This window comes from Heteronotia binoei, chromosome 2, assembly GCF_032191835.1.
Source record: "Heteronotia binoei isolate CCM8104 ecotype False Entrance Well chromosome 2, APGP_CSIRO_Hbin_v1, whole genome shotgun sequence".
Taxonomy (NCBI): Eukaryota; Metazoa; Chordata; class Lepidosauria; order Squamata; family Gekkonidae; genus Heteronotia; species Heteronotia binoei.
The window spans coordinates 199,180,540-199,196,800 of record NC_083224.1 but is presented as its reverse complement, the minus strand read 5'-3'; the positions used below and the strand labels follow the sequence as shown (position 1 = coordinate 199,196,800).

Here is a 16,261-nt window from a genome sequence, read left to right as displayed (position 1 = left end):
CCCATCCAGTCCAACACTGTGTCACACAGTGGCCAAAAAAAACAGGTGCCTTCAGGAGGTCCACCAGTGGGGCCAGGACACTAGAAGCCCCCCCCCCCCCTGTTGCCCCACCACCCCCGCAAGCACCAAGAATACAGAGCATCACTGCCTCAGACATAAGAACATAAGAGAAGCCATGTTGGATCAGGCCAATGGCCCGTCCAGTCCAACACTCTGTGTCTCATAAGAACATAAGAGAAGCCATGCTGGATCAGGCCAATGGCCCATCCAGTCCAACACTCTGTGTCACATAAGAACATAAGAGAAGCCCTGTTGGATCAGGCCAATGGCCCATCCAGTCCAACACTCTGTGTCACATAAGAACATAAGAGAAGCCCTGTTGGAACAGGCCAGTGGCCCATCCAGTCCAGCACTCTGTCACACAGTGGTCAAAAACCCAGGCATCATCAGGAGGTCCACCAGTGGGGCCAAGAGGACACTCAAAGCCCTCGCACTGTGGCCCCCCCAAGCACCAAGAATACAGAGTATCCCTGCCCCAGACATAAGAACATAAGAGAAGTCATGTTGGATCAGGCCAATGGCCCATCCAGTCCAACACGCTGAGTCACACAGTGACCAAAAAAACCCCAGGGGCCATCAGGAGGTCCACCAGTGGGGCCAGGACACTAGAAGCCCTCCCACTGTGCCCCCCCTCAAGCATCAAGAATACAGAACATCACTGCCCCAGACATAAGAACATAAGAGAAGCTATGTTGGATCAGGTCAATGGCCCATCCAGTCCAAAACTCTGCGTCACACAGTGGCAAAGAAAAACAACGACGTCATCAGCAGGTCCACCAGTGGGGCCAGGACACTAGAAGCCCTCCCACTGTGCCGCCATCAAGCACCAAGAATACAGAGCATCACTGCCCCAGGCAGAAAGTTCCATCAATACGCTGTGGCTAATAGCCACTGATGGACCTCTGCTCCAGATGTTTATCCAATCCCCTCTTGAAGCTGTCTATGCTGGCAGCCGTCACCACCTCCTGTGGCAGTGAATTCTATGTGGAAAGCAACCCTACTGAATGGGTGTCATCACTTCCGGTGTCATCAGGGTGTGTGTGGCCTAATATGCAAATGAGTTCCTGCTGGGCTTTTTCTGCGGAAAAAAAAAAGAAGCCCTGGTGTAACTTAAGGTTGCCAATAGACCTGGAGAATCATCCCTGTCCCTTGAATATAAATTTAATGTGTTGAAACTGGCAGTGGAAACCTTTCATGGCACGGAGATAAATAACATCCCTTGGCAAAAGAACAGCCCATCACACCTCTATTAAAAGGACAGGACATTTTTCCTCCAGGTCAGCAGCCAGTCGGAGTGTAACTCAGCTTTGGCTGGCACCGTGAGTCTCTTCAGATGCCAAAAAACAACTTTCTGTTTCCTATCCAGCGCCGAGGTTAAACGTTTTAAGGAAATTGTGCGTGATGTTCCCTTTTGCTTGCAAGTCACGGAGAGGGGCTTTCACTCATGTTCCCGTCTCAGGTTCGTGCGGCGGAGAAGAGTGTGCTCCAGATAACATCAGTTCATTAGCAAGAGGATGCTGGGATGAAAAGGACCAGTTTCAGGACAAAGGAGTTCATGTGGGTTAAATGACAGAAATAACTGAGCAGGAACTCCGCCCTATGAGACTAAATTAATGCATCCAAACAAGGGTCATTTCCAGGGGTGGAATTTTAGCAGGAGCTCCTTTGCATATTAGGCCACACGCCCCTGATGTAGCCAATCCTCCAAGGGTTTACAAAAAAAGAGCCTTGTAAGTTCTTGGAGAATTGGCTACATCAGGGGTGTGTGGCCTAATATGCAAAGGAGCTCCTACTAGAATTCCACCCCTCATCATTTCGTAGAAAAAGAGGTGCCGGAGCACACTGGCACAACTCCTTTGTGTAACTTATTTGTGTATGCCACACACTCCTGACATCACAGGAAGGTTATATTATATCAGCTAATCATCTACCTTAAAATGCTTCTTGATTATAATTGTCATTAAAAAAAAAACTTACTCCCATCATACTTTTTCGATTACTTTCTCCTATGTGGCCACAGTGGCATGAGGAAAATTTCCATCTGTCTGCTTTCTATGTTTCGGTTATTTTAGCTTTTTTGTGTGTGGGGAAAAATGTTAGAAAGTTTGTCAAATCTTAGAGTTCATCAAAATTCTCATAAAGTTTGCTTTGCCAGGCTTGCTCAGTCGCACAGGAACTACAGAGCAAAACCTGTTTTCTCCACTGGCAGACCAGCACATGAAACAATAACTTATGTACAACAGCTCACAATGCCAAGCCATTTCAAGTTTTCTCCTAAGTCTTAGGCTTAAAGCATTGACTATAGGGTTGCCATTCCCCAGGTGGGGGCAGGGGATCCCCCGGTTTGGAGGCCCTCCCCCTGGTTCAGGGTCGTCAGAAAGCAAGGGGAGGGGAGGGAAATGTCTGCTGGGAACTCTATTATTTCCTATGGAGATTTATTCCCATAGAAAATCATGGAGAATTGATCTGTGGGTATCTGGAGCTCTGGGGGGGGGCTGTTTTTTGGGGGTAGAGGCACCACATTTTCAGCATAGCATCTAGTGCCTCTCCCCAAAATACCCCCCAAGTGTGGGGAAAAATGTTAGAAAGTTTGTCAAATTTTAGAGTTCAGCAAAATTCTCATAAGGTGCGGGGGCGGGGGTTGAGCAATGGAGCCCAGAAGCAAGTATTGGGGGCTGATGTAACTGATGTATTTTAAAACTTAATCCTATGTTAGAATGTCTGTGTTGTGAGCCACCCTGAGCCGCTTCGGTGGGGAGGGCGGGATATACATTGAATAAAATGAAATAAAATGAAATGGGGGTAAAAAAGAAAGAACATAATAAAATTTAGAGGTTCCGGAGCTCTGCTCCTGTGAGCTCCTGTCGAAAATGAGACCCAAACCCAAATATCAGAGAGGGGGAACAAGACTTCTACTGTGGTATACATGAAATACATTACTTGTTCTTTCCATTTTACAAGCACATCTTCCTTCTGAAATGTTGGCTCTTTAGCAGAGCAAATGAAGTGCAGTGGAACACAGCAACACAGACACACATGTGCGTGCTTAGCTTCTCAGAAAAAGTTTACCACAAAATTAGGGAAATGGTGATATGGAAAGAAAACAACAGCACTCTAACTAATCTTTCCAGTTCTGATCTAGGCCATCTTGCTTCTTCACTCCCACACACACACGCACACTCTGACCCTAAGAAAAAAGGAGTGAGAATTTCCCCTCAAAGCTCCATCCCCTTCCATACGTGCAGAACAGCATGAACTATCTCCAATGTACTGATTAGCCAATAGTCAACCCTAGGGTCATAGAGTTGCCAAGTCGTCCCCCCGCAGCCTCCAGCGATGGTTTTCCCAGACGCTCTAGCATTTTGGGAAGGAAAAACGCTATGGTACCTATTGCGCCATAGAGTTTTCCCTCCCAAAATGCTAGAGCATCCGGGGAAGCCATAGAGTTTCCCCGGAAACGCCTAGAGTGGCCGGTGCGTGACATCACCAGCACGATGACATCACTCGTGGGTGACGTTGTTGTGCCAGCGACGTTGGGAGAGGTTCCCCCCATTGGCCAAATGTGGGCTGGCAGGTTGGGAACCTCCCAGGCAGGAGAACCTCAGCCCGGACCGGGGGCTTGGCAGCCATATAAGGTAGGGTTGCCAAGTCCAATTCAAGAAATATCTGGGGACTTTGGGGGTGGAGCCAGGAGACATTGGGGGCAGAGCCAGGAGCAAGGGAGTGACAAGCATAATTGACCTCCAGGGGAGTTCTGGCCATCACATTTAAAGGGACAGCACACCTTTTAAAATGTCTTCCTTCTACGTAAAAAAAAATAATGAAGGATAGGGGCACCTTTTTGGGGGGCTCATAGAATTGGACCCCCTGGTCCAATCCTTTTGAAACGTAGGGGGTATTTTGGGGAGAGGCACTAGATGCTATACTGAAAATTTGGCACCTCTAGCTCAAAAAACAGCCCCCCTCAGAGCCCCCGATACCCACAGATCAATTCCCCATCATTCTCTAAGGGAATCGTTCATGGAGGTGCATAATGGCTGTGGGGAGGGGCTTCCCCCGCCGGCCAGCTGGCTGAGGGAGGGGGGAAGCCTGTAAAACCGGGGGATCCCCTGCTGGGAACTGGGGATTGGGAAGCCTACTGGTGACAACCCAGCCTATATCTCCGGGCAATCTGGGCAAGGGGGCGCATGTAGATGTTAAATAACATCGGAGAGAGAACCGCCCCCCTGAGGCATACCACAATTAAATAGGTGCCTCTAGGACAGCTCTCCCCCAATCGCCACCCTTTGTCCCCGACCTTCAAGGAAAGAGGAAAGCCACTGTAATGCTAACCCCTGAATCCCTGCGTTGGCGAGGCGGCGGGTCAGCAGCCGGTGATCGACCATATCGAACGCTGCTGATAGGTCCAACAACAGCAATACTGCCACCCCGCCTCGATCCAGATGTCGCTGGAGATCATCCATGAGGGTGACCAACACTGTCTCCGTCCCATGGCCCGGGCGGAAGCCGGACTGGAAAGGATCTAAGGTGGCTCATAGAATTGGACTCCCTGGCCCAATCTTGTTGAAACTTGGGGGGCATTTTGGGAAGAGGCACTGGATGCTATACTGAACATTTGGTGCCTCTACCTCAAAAAAACAGCCCCTCCCAGAGCCCCAGATTCCCCTGGATCAATTCTCCATTATTTCCTATGGCAGGGGTGGCCAACGGTAGCTCTCCAGATGTTTTTTTGCCTACAACTCCCATCAGCCCCAGCCATTGGCCATGCTGGCTGGGGCTGATGGGAGTTGTTGGCAAAAAACATCTGGAGCGCTACCGTTGGCCACCCCTGTCCTATGGGAATAAGTCTCCATAGGGAATAACAGAGTTCCCAGCAGACATTTCCCTCCCCTCCGCTCGCTTTCTGATGACCCTGAAGTGGGGGGAGAACTTCCAATCTGGGGGATCCCCTGCCCCCACCTGGGGATTAAGCAACCAACAGAGAATCGCAGAAAAATGGAGCAGCGAGAAGGCAACAACCTCTGCGAAAAACCAGCCTCGAAAATAGTTACAAATTGTATCAGTGCTTTATAAATAGAAGCAAAACAATAATATAAAGTGAGATCTATCACTAAAGACAAACAACAACCACACCCGCCCCAAGAATCTCAAAGGGCGACTCAGCGCCGAACGAATCCAGTCATGTAGTCCAGGTTGTGGTAGAGGTAGGTTATTCTTTTAAGAAGTCCAATGCCCCACGATGTCTTCACAAATATTGACATGAAGCAGTCTTGTGCAGCAAGGCACATAAAACGCAACAGGGCTGGACTAATTTACCGTTTTTAGGTAAAATCATAGAGAGGGCAGTGGCATCACAGTTGCAGAGCTTTCTGGATGACGCTTCCATCCTAGACCCTTGCCAATCCGGCTTTTGCCCGGGTTATGGGACGGAGACAGTACTGGTCGCCCTGGTAGATGATCTTCAACGGCATCTGGATCGGGGCGGTGTGGCGGTGCTGATGTTGTTGGACCTGTCGGCTGCGTTCGACACGGTCGACCATCGGCTACTGACCCGCCGCCTCGCTGACGTAGGGGTGAGGGGGTCTGCCTTACAATGGCTCTCCTCCTTCCTCGAGGATCGGGGACAAAGGGTGGCAATTGGGGGCGAGCGGTCCCAGAGGCGCACACTGGACTGTGGAGTGCCTCAGGGGGCAGTTCTCTCACCAATGTTATTTAATCTCTATATGCGCCCCCTTGCCCAGATCGCCAGGAGACATGGACTTGGGTGCCATCAATATGCAGATGACACCCAACTCTATCTGCTAATGGACGGCCGGCCTGACTGCATCCCAGAGAATTTAGACCGGTCCCTGCAGGATTTGGCAACTTGGTTGAGGAGGAGTGGGCTGAAATTGAATCCAGCTAAGACAGAAGTCCTCTGTCTAGGTCGGGGCGCTCGGGGAGGGGAAATACCTCTCCCTGTCTTTGACGGGGCGCCGCTAAAAGCGGCACACTGGGTTAGGAGCCTGGGAGTTTTACTGGAGCCTGCACTATCAATGGAGGCCCAGATTGCAGCCACTGACAAGTCAGCCTTTTTCCATCTAAGGCGGGCAAAGCAGTTGGCTCCCTTCCTAGAGCGCCAAGATCTGGCAATGGTGCTTCATGCAACGGTCACCTCGAGACTGGATTACTGTAATGCCCTCTACATGGGGCTGCCTCTGTACCAAACCCGGAAGCTGCAGCTGGTGCAGAATGCAGCGGCCAGACTGTTGTTAGGGCTTCCTAAATGGGAACACATACAGCCTGGGCTGCGCGAACTGCACTGGCTGCCAGTTATATACCGGGTCCGTTACAAAGTGCTGGTCATTACCTTTAAAGCCCTATATGGTCGAGGACCTGTCTACCTTAGGGACCGTCTCTCCCCATATGAACCCCAGAGAGCACTGAGGTCAGCCGGGAAAAACCTGTTGACTATTCCCGGACCGAGAGAGGTGAAGTTGCAAGGTACCCACAATCGGGCCTTCTCCTCCATAGCTCCGAGCCTATGGAACCAACTTCCAGAGGAAATGCGGGCCCTGCGGGACTTTGAACAGTTCCGCAGGGCCTGCAAGACCTTCCTCTTCCGACTGGCTTTCGCTGATGAAAATGGAAATTGCTAAGGAAACCGCCATCATAAAAGCAAACATAAAGTAAACATAGCATTAGCACTTTTATTAATTTAATTTAATTTAATTTAATTTTAAAACTTAAGCAGATTTTTAATTAAATGTTCATGTTGTGGGATCCAAGATGGCGGCGACGGCAAGAGCTTGGGTGCTAGAGCTCCCTTAAACATCCCCAGAAACAACTAAAAACAACTGGTTTGCACGTTAAAACATCAAGTGCAACCAACAAGGTATCCCACCTGGAGCAGGAGAGACTGGTGTGAGTGCCGAGGGTCCCGTGGAGCTGCCGGAGCTGCTGTCGGCTTGCGGGGCGAGGCGAGGCCTGGGAGCGAGTGCGGAGGAAGCTGAGACGCCGGGCTGGGCTGTGCTAGCCGCGCCGCCAGCCGGGTGAAGCCGGCCAGCGAGAGGAGTGGCCGACGGGCGGAGAGAGTGGAGTGGAGTGGAGAACGGAGCAGAGCAGCTGGGACGCCCACGCCCAACATAGCTAGCGGCGTGTGGTGGACGAGCGGAGAGATCGAGCGGAGAGGCCGGACGAGGGAGAGTACAGAGGCAGGCGAGCGGCTGGAGACCTTCGCAATCACGCGACGCGAGCGCCGAGTGAGGGCGCGGCCGGGGCGACTGACAGCGGCGATAGGGGCTGCTACCAACGGAGGGAAGCCTGAGGTGGCGGCCCCGAGGCCACTAGTCATTTCAGTGGATTGTGGGTCCCTGACTGGACTGGTCAACTTCCACAAGAAGACCTGTGGAGCCCTGAAGCGCGACTGGGAAGCACGGGGGGGTTTACCTCCCTGGGCCTGCCGGATTGTGCCAGGGGTATTGGCCGAGAACTCATGGACCCGATCACATATTACATTCCACCCCGACTGCTGTCCTAGTGTAGCACACGCTATGCTATAAACTCGATGCCTGCACTCATCCTCGCACTTTATCCACCCAGCACCTTAGCACTTACTCAAGCACTTTACCTATTTTACCTGCTCAGCACTTACCCAGCACTTAATACAGACCACTAATTGGAAACTTTACTATTATTAATATTAATTAATTAACTGGATCTTTAGCCGATTGATTAGTAATTTGAAATTATTTATATATTTATTTTGGACTGTATATTTTGTTAAATTTTAGCTCATTAACTGGGAAGATTGTTAGGGTATTATTTTGTTAGTGATGCTAGAATTGAAATTATTAGGTTTTTAACTAATCAATTGAGGGAGTATTGTGGGAGGGCTTTCTATATTAATTAATTAAACTAGGGAATAGGTAGTGGGTCTGTAATTGGGAGACCAGAGTGGCTGGTGGGGTGCGAATCAACTGTAGGTTGGGAGAACCTGGTGGGGGGGGGTGAAGCTGTCCAGTACTAGTATACCACTATAACTAGTATAACCAGATACCAGCCTTGATAGTGGTCTTATTGCAGCTGCTGCCAACGAGGAATGGCCGGCTCAGGGATTCCAGTGCTCCTGGGGAGGGGGAGGTATGGCGGTGGGAGCAGATATTATAAGGGAGGAGGACAGAGACAAGTCGGTGCTCGGCCCCCCTCCAATCTGCGGCCCATCCCAAGGGTGACAGGTAGTAGGGCCAGGAGTAACCCGCCTCCGTCATTGGTGTTATGCAACGCCAGGTCCATTAACAATAAGACCTCAATTCTCCGAGAGTTTATGCTCGAGCAGAATATGGACCTGGCTTGCGTGACTGAGACCTGGATCCGGGAGGGTGATACAGTAGCCCTCTCGCAAACAGCTCCCCCAGGTTACTCAGTCTTCCACCAATCGCGGACTAGTGGGCGGGGGGGAGGAGTGGCAATATTTGCACGGGAGGCTTACTCCTTCAGGGCGCTCCCGGCCCCAAAGATTGAGGGCATTGAATGTGCCGGTCTGGCGTGGGGGGATGAAGAGGGGTTGGCGATTTGGCTGGTGTACCGTACGCCTAACGCACCGGCCAACGCCTTACCGTCCCTGCTCGAGGCGGCGACAGGCTGGGCGCTGGAGCACCCAAGGCTGATAATCCTGGGTGACTTCAACGTCCATGCTGATGACCCGTCCTCCAGTCAGGCGACGGACCTAGTGTCTTCCATGGCGACACTGGGACTCTCTCAATTTGTTGTAACCCCCACTCACCAGGCCGGACACATGTTAGACCTGATCTTCGCGGCCGGGATTGTAGTGAGCGACATAACCGCAGAGGTAGTGCCATGGTCGGATCACTTCGCTCTCAAGGCCCGTGTAAATATGCCCCCCCAAACCTGTTTAGGCGAGGAGCCGATTATGGCTCGCCCGCGGAGCCAAATGGACCCGGAACGGTTCCAGATGGCTCTACGGGACCCCTGGCCCTCTGGCGATTCCCTCGATGGCCTGATTGAGACCTGGAATAGCCGGCTCTCTAGGGCCATCGAGGAAATCGCACCTCGGCGCCCTCTGCGACCTCGGACTAAGCTGGCTCCGTGGTATACCCCGGAATTACGCCAGCTGAAACAAGGCCTTAGACGGCTAGAGAGGCAATGGCGACGTACTCGTGACGAGGCGATCAGAACATCTTACAGGAAGTTTATGAAGTCCTATGAGATGGCAATCAAGGCCGCAAAGAAAACATACTTTGCGGCTAAGATTGCATCCGCAAATTCGCGCCCAGCCCAATTATTTAGAATAATTCGGAATCTGACTACATTGCCTCAAGGCAATTCAAAAGCTAAGGAATTGGAGATTGGCTGTGAGGCTTTTGCAAAATTCTTTGCGGATAAAGTCCAATCGCTCCGCCAGGACTGCCCCGCCAATTTTGAGGCAGTAAGTGGACTCGAAACCCAATGCGTGTCTTCTGAGTTAACTCTGGATTGCTTCGACCCGCTCAGCTTGGAGGAAGTCGACAGAATTCTTGGCACTGCACGATCCACAACTTGTGATCTGGACCCATGCCCCTCCTGGCTAATTAAGGCCTGCCAGGAGGAATTAAGATATCCTATACGGGATATTATAAATCGATCCCTTTCAGAAGGCGTTTTTCCAACACCCCTGAAAGAGGCATTGGTCCGCCCTCTCCTGAAAAAACCGTCATCAGACCCGGCCGAATTGGCACACTACCGGCCGGTCTCAAACTTGCCCTTTTTGGGCAAAATTATCGAGAGGGCTGTGGCGGTGCAGTTACAGGAATTTCTGGAGGACGCTTCCGTCCTAGACCCATGCCAGTCCGGCTTCCGCCCGGGCCATGGGACGGAAACAGTCCTGGTCGCCCTCATGGATGACCTCCGACGACAACTGGATCGAGGCGGCTCAGCGGTATTGCTGTTGCTAGACCTATCGGCTGCGTTCGATATGGTCGACCATCAGCTGCTGACCCGCCGCCTCGCCGACGCAGGAATTCGGGGGCTAGCCTTACAGTGGCTCTCCTCCTTTCTTGATGGTCGGGGACAAAGGGTGGCAATTGGGGGGGAGCTGTCTCAGAGGTACCCACTTCATTGTGGTGTGCCTCAGGGGGCAGTTCTCTCCCCGATGTTGTTTAACATCTTTATGCGCCCCCTTGCCCAGATTGCACGGAGGTATGGGCTGGGTTGTCATCAATACGCAGATGACACCCAGCTCTATCTATTGATGGACGGCCGGGCTGGTGATGTCCCTACAAATTTGGACCGGGCATTACAAGCCGTGGCTGACTGGCTCAGGCTGAGCGGGCTGAAGTTGAATCCGGCGAAGACTGAGGTCCTTTGCGTGGGCCGCGGCGGACCGGGAGGGGAGATCACCTTACCGGCCTTTGACGGTGCGCCACTGGTACCAGTGCGCAAAGTCAAGAGCCTGGGAGTGCTACTGGAATCCTCTTTATCAATGGAGGCCCAGGTAGCCGCCACTGCTAGATCCGCCTTCTTTCACCTTAAGAGGGCGAGGCAGTTGGCTCCCTTCTTGGAGCGCACCGACCTAGCAACTGTGATCCACGCAATGGTCACTTCGAGATTGGACTACTGCAATGCCCTCTACGTGGGGCTGCCCCTATACCGAACACGGAGACTTCAGGTAGTCCAGAACGCGGCGGCCAGGCTACTGGAGGGACTACCACGGTGGGAACCTGCGCGGCCTGGGCTGCGGGATCTGCATTGGCTGCCGGTTGTCTACCGTGTTCGCTATAAGGTGCTGGTCATCACCTTTAAAGCCCTATATGGCCGAGGACCTGCCTACCTAAAGGACCGCCTCTCCCCATATGTGCCCCAGAGAGCGCTGAGATCCGGTTCTCAGAACTTACTAACAATCCCTGGGCCAAGAGAAGCTAGGTTGAAGGCTACCAGGGAGCAGGCCTTCTCGGTGATAGCCCCTCGTTGGTGGAACGACCTTCCTGAGATGGTGCGAGCCCTGCGGGACCTGAACCAGTTCCGCAGGGCTTGCAAAACATTTCTTTTCCAGCTGGCTTTTGAGATAGAACTTGATTAATCCAACGAATGGACATCTAGCCATCTTGCGTACATTATGATACAGTATTTTAGCACCATTTTATATATTTTAACTATTTTAAATAATTTATTTGTGACTGATATATTTAAAACTGTTTATGTTGTTTTATGTGAATCATGGGATCCCCATGTCTGTTAGCCGCCCTGAGCCCGCCTGGCGGGGAGGGCGGGATATAAAAATAAAATATTATTATTATTATTATTATTATTGTTTAACTGTAATTTTATCTATCTGTATAGCTAAACTTGAATTGTGTTGTTAGCCGCCCTGAGCCTGCTCCGGCGGGGAGGGCGGGATATAAATAAAATTTTGTTGTTGTTGTTGTTGTTGACTAGATTCCCTGTTTCACAAGCAAGCTTCTACAAGCTTCATAATACCATCATACATTCTTGAGAAGAGCATAGCTTCGGAGTTCTTAGTAACTTCCCCCCCGACGTCGCTGGCACGATGACATCACCCAGAAGCGAGGTCATCATGCTGGGCAACGTCGCGTGGCAACTGCTCTAGGTGATTCCGGGAAAACTCTATGGTTTTCCCCAACGCTCTAGTCATTTGGGAGGGAAAACTCATTGAGCAGGGGGTTGGACTAGATGGCCTAGATGGCCCCTTCCAACTCTGTGATTCTATGATTCTAAATCCCTAACATTTATTCTTCCATCTTTACGTTTAAAAAAATCATCCCAATTATTCTCTACGTTTAAAAAAATTATCCCAGTTATTTGACTAACGAAGCAGGAACGCGTATTAAAAGTACAAGAGACTATCAGGAAAAAAAAGACATGGCATTGGCAACTAAGAAGAAGCTAGGGTTGCCAATCCCCACGTGGGGGCAGGGGATCTCCCGGTTTGGAGGCTCTCCCCCCCACTTCAGGGTCATCAGAAAGCGGGGGTGGGGGAGGGAAATGTCTGCTGGGAAGTCCATTATTCCCCATGGAGACTGATTTCCATATGATATAACGGATAATTGCTTTGAGGGTATCTGGGGTTCTGGAGGGGGGGCTGTTTTTTAAAGTAGGGGCACCAAATTTTCAGCATACCAGTGGGTCCAATTCTATGAGCCCCCAAAGAAGGTGCCCCTATCCTTCATTATTTCCAGTGGAGGGAAGGCACTTAAAAGGTGTGCCGTCCCTTTAAATGTGATGGCCAGAACTCCCTTTGGAGTTCAATTATGCTTGTCACACCCCTGCTCTTGGCTCCACCCCCAAAGTCTCCTGGCTCCACCCCCAAAGTCCCCAGATATTTCTTGAATTGGACTTGGCAACCCTAGATTTGGGGTTTGTGGAGCCTGGGGGGGGGGGAGTGGTTTGAGAGGGGGGGTGGCCTCAGCAGGGTATATCACCATAGAGTCCACCTTCCAAAGCAGCCCTTTTCTCTCATTCTGATGCAGAAGGAGTCTTAAATGACTTAGAAAAACAACCTGATGGGGAGAGCCCCTGTTGACCTTAGCACCACCTAGGGTGGCCAAGTCCAGTTCAAGAAATAGCCGGGGACTTTGGGGGTGGAGCCAGGAGACATCGGGGTGGAGCCAGGAGCAAGGGTGTGACAAGCATAATCAGGCTCTGAGGGCAAAGACTCAGGGACGGTGCAAACGGGGCGGGGGCAGGTGAGAGCTGGTGCCCTAGGCAATTGCCTACTCCCACATGTCGGCCATGAGCACAATTGCACTCCAAAGGGAGTTCCGGCCATCACATTTGAAGAGCCACACGATATGTGTGAAAGAGCCACATGTGGCTCCCGAGACACAGTTTGGCCACCCCTGCCATAGGGAATAATGGAGTGCCCAGCAGACATTCCCCCCCCCCCTGTTTTCTGATGACCCTGAAGCGGGGGGAGGGCCTCCAAACTGGGGGAATCTCCTCCCCCAACCTAAGGATTGGCAACCCTAGAACGACCCCTTTTCATTTAACCAAACTCACAATGACACCCTCAACTTCCAGTTCTGTGGCCACACCCCTTCTTTAAAGCAGCCAGTTTTAAGGAAGGTGAGAAAAGTACCTCACTACGGATTAATGACACAATTGCGCACTCTAAGGTTTTTTTTTTTTTTTTTTGAGATCTTTATAGTCAAATTTAAATGAGATCAGCACAAAAGGCTGCTAAAAAAACCTAGAATGAATTAGAGGAATGAAGCAACATAAAAATCCATTCAGATTGGATAAATGTACGCCAAGGTGACAAATTTATTAGCGGAATAACTGGGATAATTTTTTTTTAAACATAAAGAATAACTGGGATAATTTTTTTTTAAAGTGAAGATGGAAGAAGAAATGTTAAGGATTTGGAATCATAGAATCACAGAGTTCCACAAGCCATCTAGTCCAACCCCCCGCTCAGTGCAGGTTTAGTAGCAAAGCCCTTTCAACATTCCTCAGGTGTTTAGCCGGAATGGCCAATCTACGGTAGCTCTTAGGTCTGGTTAATTGCCAATGGCATATCTTTTTTCCTGATAGTGCTCTTGTACTTTTAACAGCTGTCTAAGACAGGGGTGGCCAAACTCACTTTACATAAGAGCCACACAGGATAAACGTCGGATGTTTTAGAGCTGAAGGACATAACAGCAGATGTTTGAGAAGGAAGGAAGGAAAATGGGTTGGGGGAAGGGAGGTGGAAAGAAAGCAACTTTAACTTTAAATGAATTTTCCAAGCAGCTGGCTCGGCTCGGAGAAGTGATTAAAGAGAGAAATGCCTTCTCCAAGCCAGCCAACAAGGCGGTGAGGGCTTCAAGAGCCACATAATATGTGTGTGTAAAGTACTGGGGTCGGCGCAGTAAGAGACCAGAGTCGGAGAGTGATTTCAGCAAGCTTTACTTCAGGAACACCAACACAGACTGAGCTCTATTCAAACTTCCCGCTCCTTTATACAATTCTTGCCCCCTTCTGATTGGACCTTAACTATGTACATGGATTGGCTATTTACAGAGGCCTAAGGGCTTATCAGGGTACAGTATGAGCCTAGATGTTGATTGGCTACTTATGTTTCAATCCTTCCCCTGATTGGGCATGCTTAGGCCTTCTCTGGAACCCTGGTGTGGAGTACAAGCTTGGCTTGTTCAGCTTCCCTCCAAAAGTAACAGTTCCCTCCAAAAGTAACAGTTCTCCATTTGAACCTAGGACACAACAGTGTGAAAGAGCCACAGTTTGGCCATCCCTGGTCTAAGAGCTAAGAATCCAAACTCACATTCTGTCCAGGTGGTAAACCAGGAGGAAAGCAACGCATGATGCTCAGAAGCACTGGAGAAGCATAGATGGAAAGAAGTTGGCGATCAGTCTCCAAAATTCTGCTTTTAGCATTTCACTCCTGGTTTCTCAAGTAACACCACTCTTTCACAGCTTTACAAAAAAAAAAAAAGGTGCACCGCTCTTTCTTTGACTTTCCTGCCGTCGCAATGAGGAAATAAGGTCAAACTTCAAAGGCACCCCGTTGCTGTCGCAGAGGAAATTTCACTCCCCAGAGTCAGCACAACAGGCCTCATTTCCCCACCTCTCGGTTACCCTCCGCTTCTTACCTTGCTTTCTTCGAAACCGAGGACAATTTTTACTTTCAAAAGAGCGAGAACACCGACCGAGGAAGGATCAGCCCCACTCGCCCTCCAATGCAGGTACAGTCGGGTTGCTTCATAAGGCCTGGGTACAGCCCCCATGATTTTGCCAACTGGTTCCCCCAAATTAGGGCGCAAGGGTTTCTAAACTCCCCCCCCCCTCGACTTTGGAAAGGGATGGTGGCTCAGTGGTAGAGCATCAGCTTGGTAAGCAGAAGGTCCCAGGTTCAATCCCTGGCATCTCCAACTAAAAAGGGTCTTGGCAAAGATCTTGGTCTCCATGTCCTACTGTTGGAACTGGTTGGTCACTGTGTGAGACAGATGCTGGACTAGATGGACTACTGCTCTGATCCAGCAGGGCACTTCTGATGTTCTTATGAAGGCCTCGGCCTCTCTGCCCTCTTGTTGGCCCTCCAGAGGAACTGGTTGGCCTCTGTGTGAGATGGGATGATGGACTAGATGGACCTTTACTGGTCTGATCCAGCAGGGCCCTTCTGATGTTCTTATGAAGGCCTCAGCCTCTCTGCCCTGTTGCTGGCCCTCCAGAGGAACTGGTTGGCCTCTGTGTGAGATGGGATGATGGACTAGATGGACCTTTACTGGTCTGATCCAGCAGGGTTCTTCTGATGTTCTTATGAAGGCCTCAGCCTCTATGCCCTGTTGTTGGCCCTCCAGAGGAACTGGTTGGCCTCTATGTGAGATGGGATGATGGACTAGATGGACTACTGCTCTGATCCAGCAGGGCTTTTCTGATGTTCTTATGAAGGCCTCAGCCTCTGTGCTCTGTTGTGGGCCCTCCAGAAGAACTGGTTGGCCACTGTGTGAGGCAGGATGCTGGACTAGATGGGCCCTCACTGGTCTGATCCAGCAGGGCTCTTCTGATGTTCTTATGAAGGCCTCAGCCTCTATGCCCTGTTGTGGGCCCTCCAGAAGAACTGGTTGGCCATTGTGTGAGGCAGGATTCTGGACTAGATGGACCCTCAGTGGTCTGATCCAGCAGGGCCTTTCTGATGTTCTTATGAAGGCCTCAGCCTCTATGCCCTGTTGTTGGCCCTCCAGAGGAACTGGTTGGCCTCTGTGTGAGATGGGATGATGGACTAGATGGACTACTGTTCTGATCCAGCAGGGCTCTTCTGATGTTCTTATGAAGGCCTCAGCCTCTGTGCTCTGTTGTGGGCCCTCCAGAGGAACTGGTTGGCCTCTGTGTGAGATGGGATGATGGACTAGATGGACTACTGTTCTGATCCAGCAGGGCTCTTCTGATGTTCTTATGAAGGCCTCAGCCTCTGTGCTCTGTTGTGGGCCCTCCAGAAGAACTGGTTGGCCACTGTGTGAGGCAGGATGCTGGACTAGATGGGCCCTCACTGGTCTGATCCAGCAGGGCTCTTCTGAATTTCTTCTCAAAGGAAGGCTTCGGCCTCTGTGCCCTGTTGTTGTCCCATCGGAGGAACTGATTGACCACTATGTGAGATGGGATGCTGGACTAGAGGGAAAAGCAGGGCTTATTTTCTGTTAATGTTGACTATTTTGTTTCTTTGCTCTTTAATGTAGGTTTTCCAGATTTGTTTTTATCGCATCAGCCTGTT

At 50.7% G+C, this 16,261-nt stretch overlaps 1 protein-coding gene across 1 annotated transcript in view; it reads right to left on the bottom strand.

Annotated features, from left to right (window-relative positions):
* The window catches only part of LOC132567468 (A disintegrin and metalloproteinase with thrombospondin motifs 10-like), a 101,633-nt gene that overhangs the window by 18,574 nt on the left and 66,798 nt on the right, over nucleotides 1-16,261 (bottom strand). Inside the window, exon 22 of the mRNA XM_060233144.1 lies at nucleotides 6,944-7,627. Within this exon, the coding sequence (XP_060089127.1) occupies nucleotides 6,944-7,627 (684 nt within the window). The remainder of the gene's footprint in view (nucleotides 1-6,943; nucleotides 7,628-16,261) is intronic.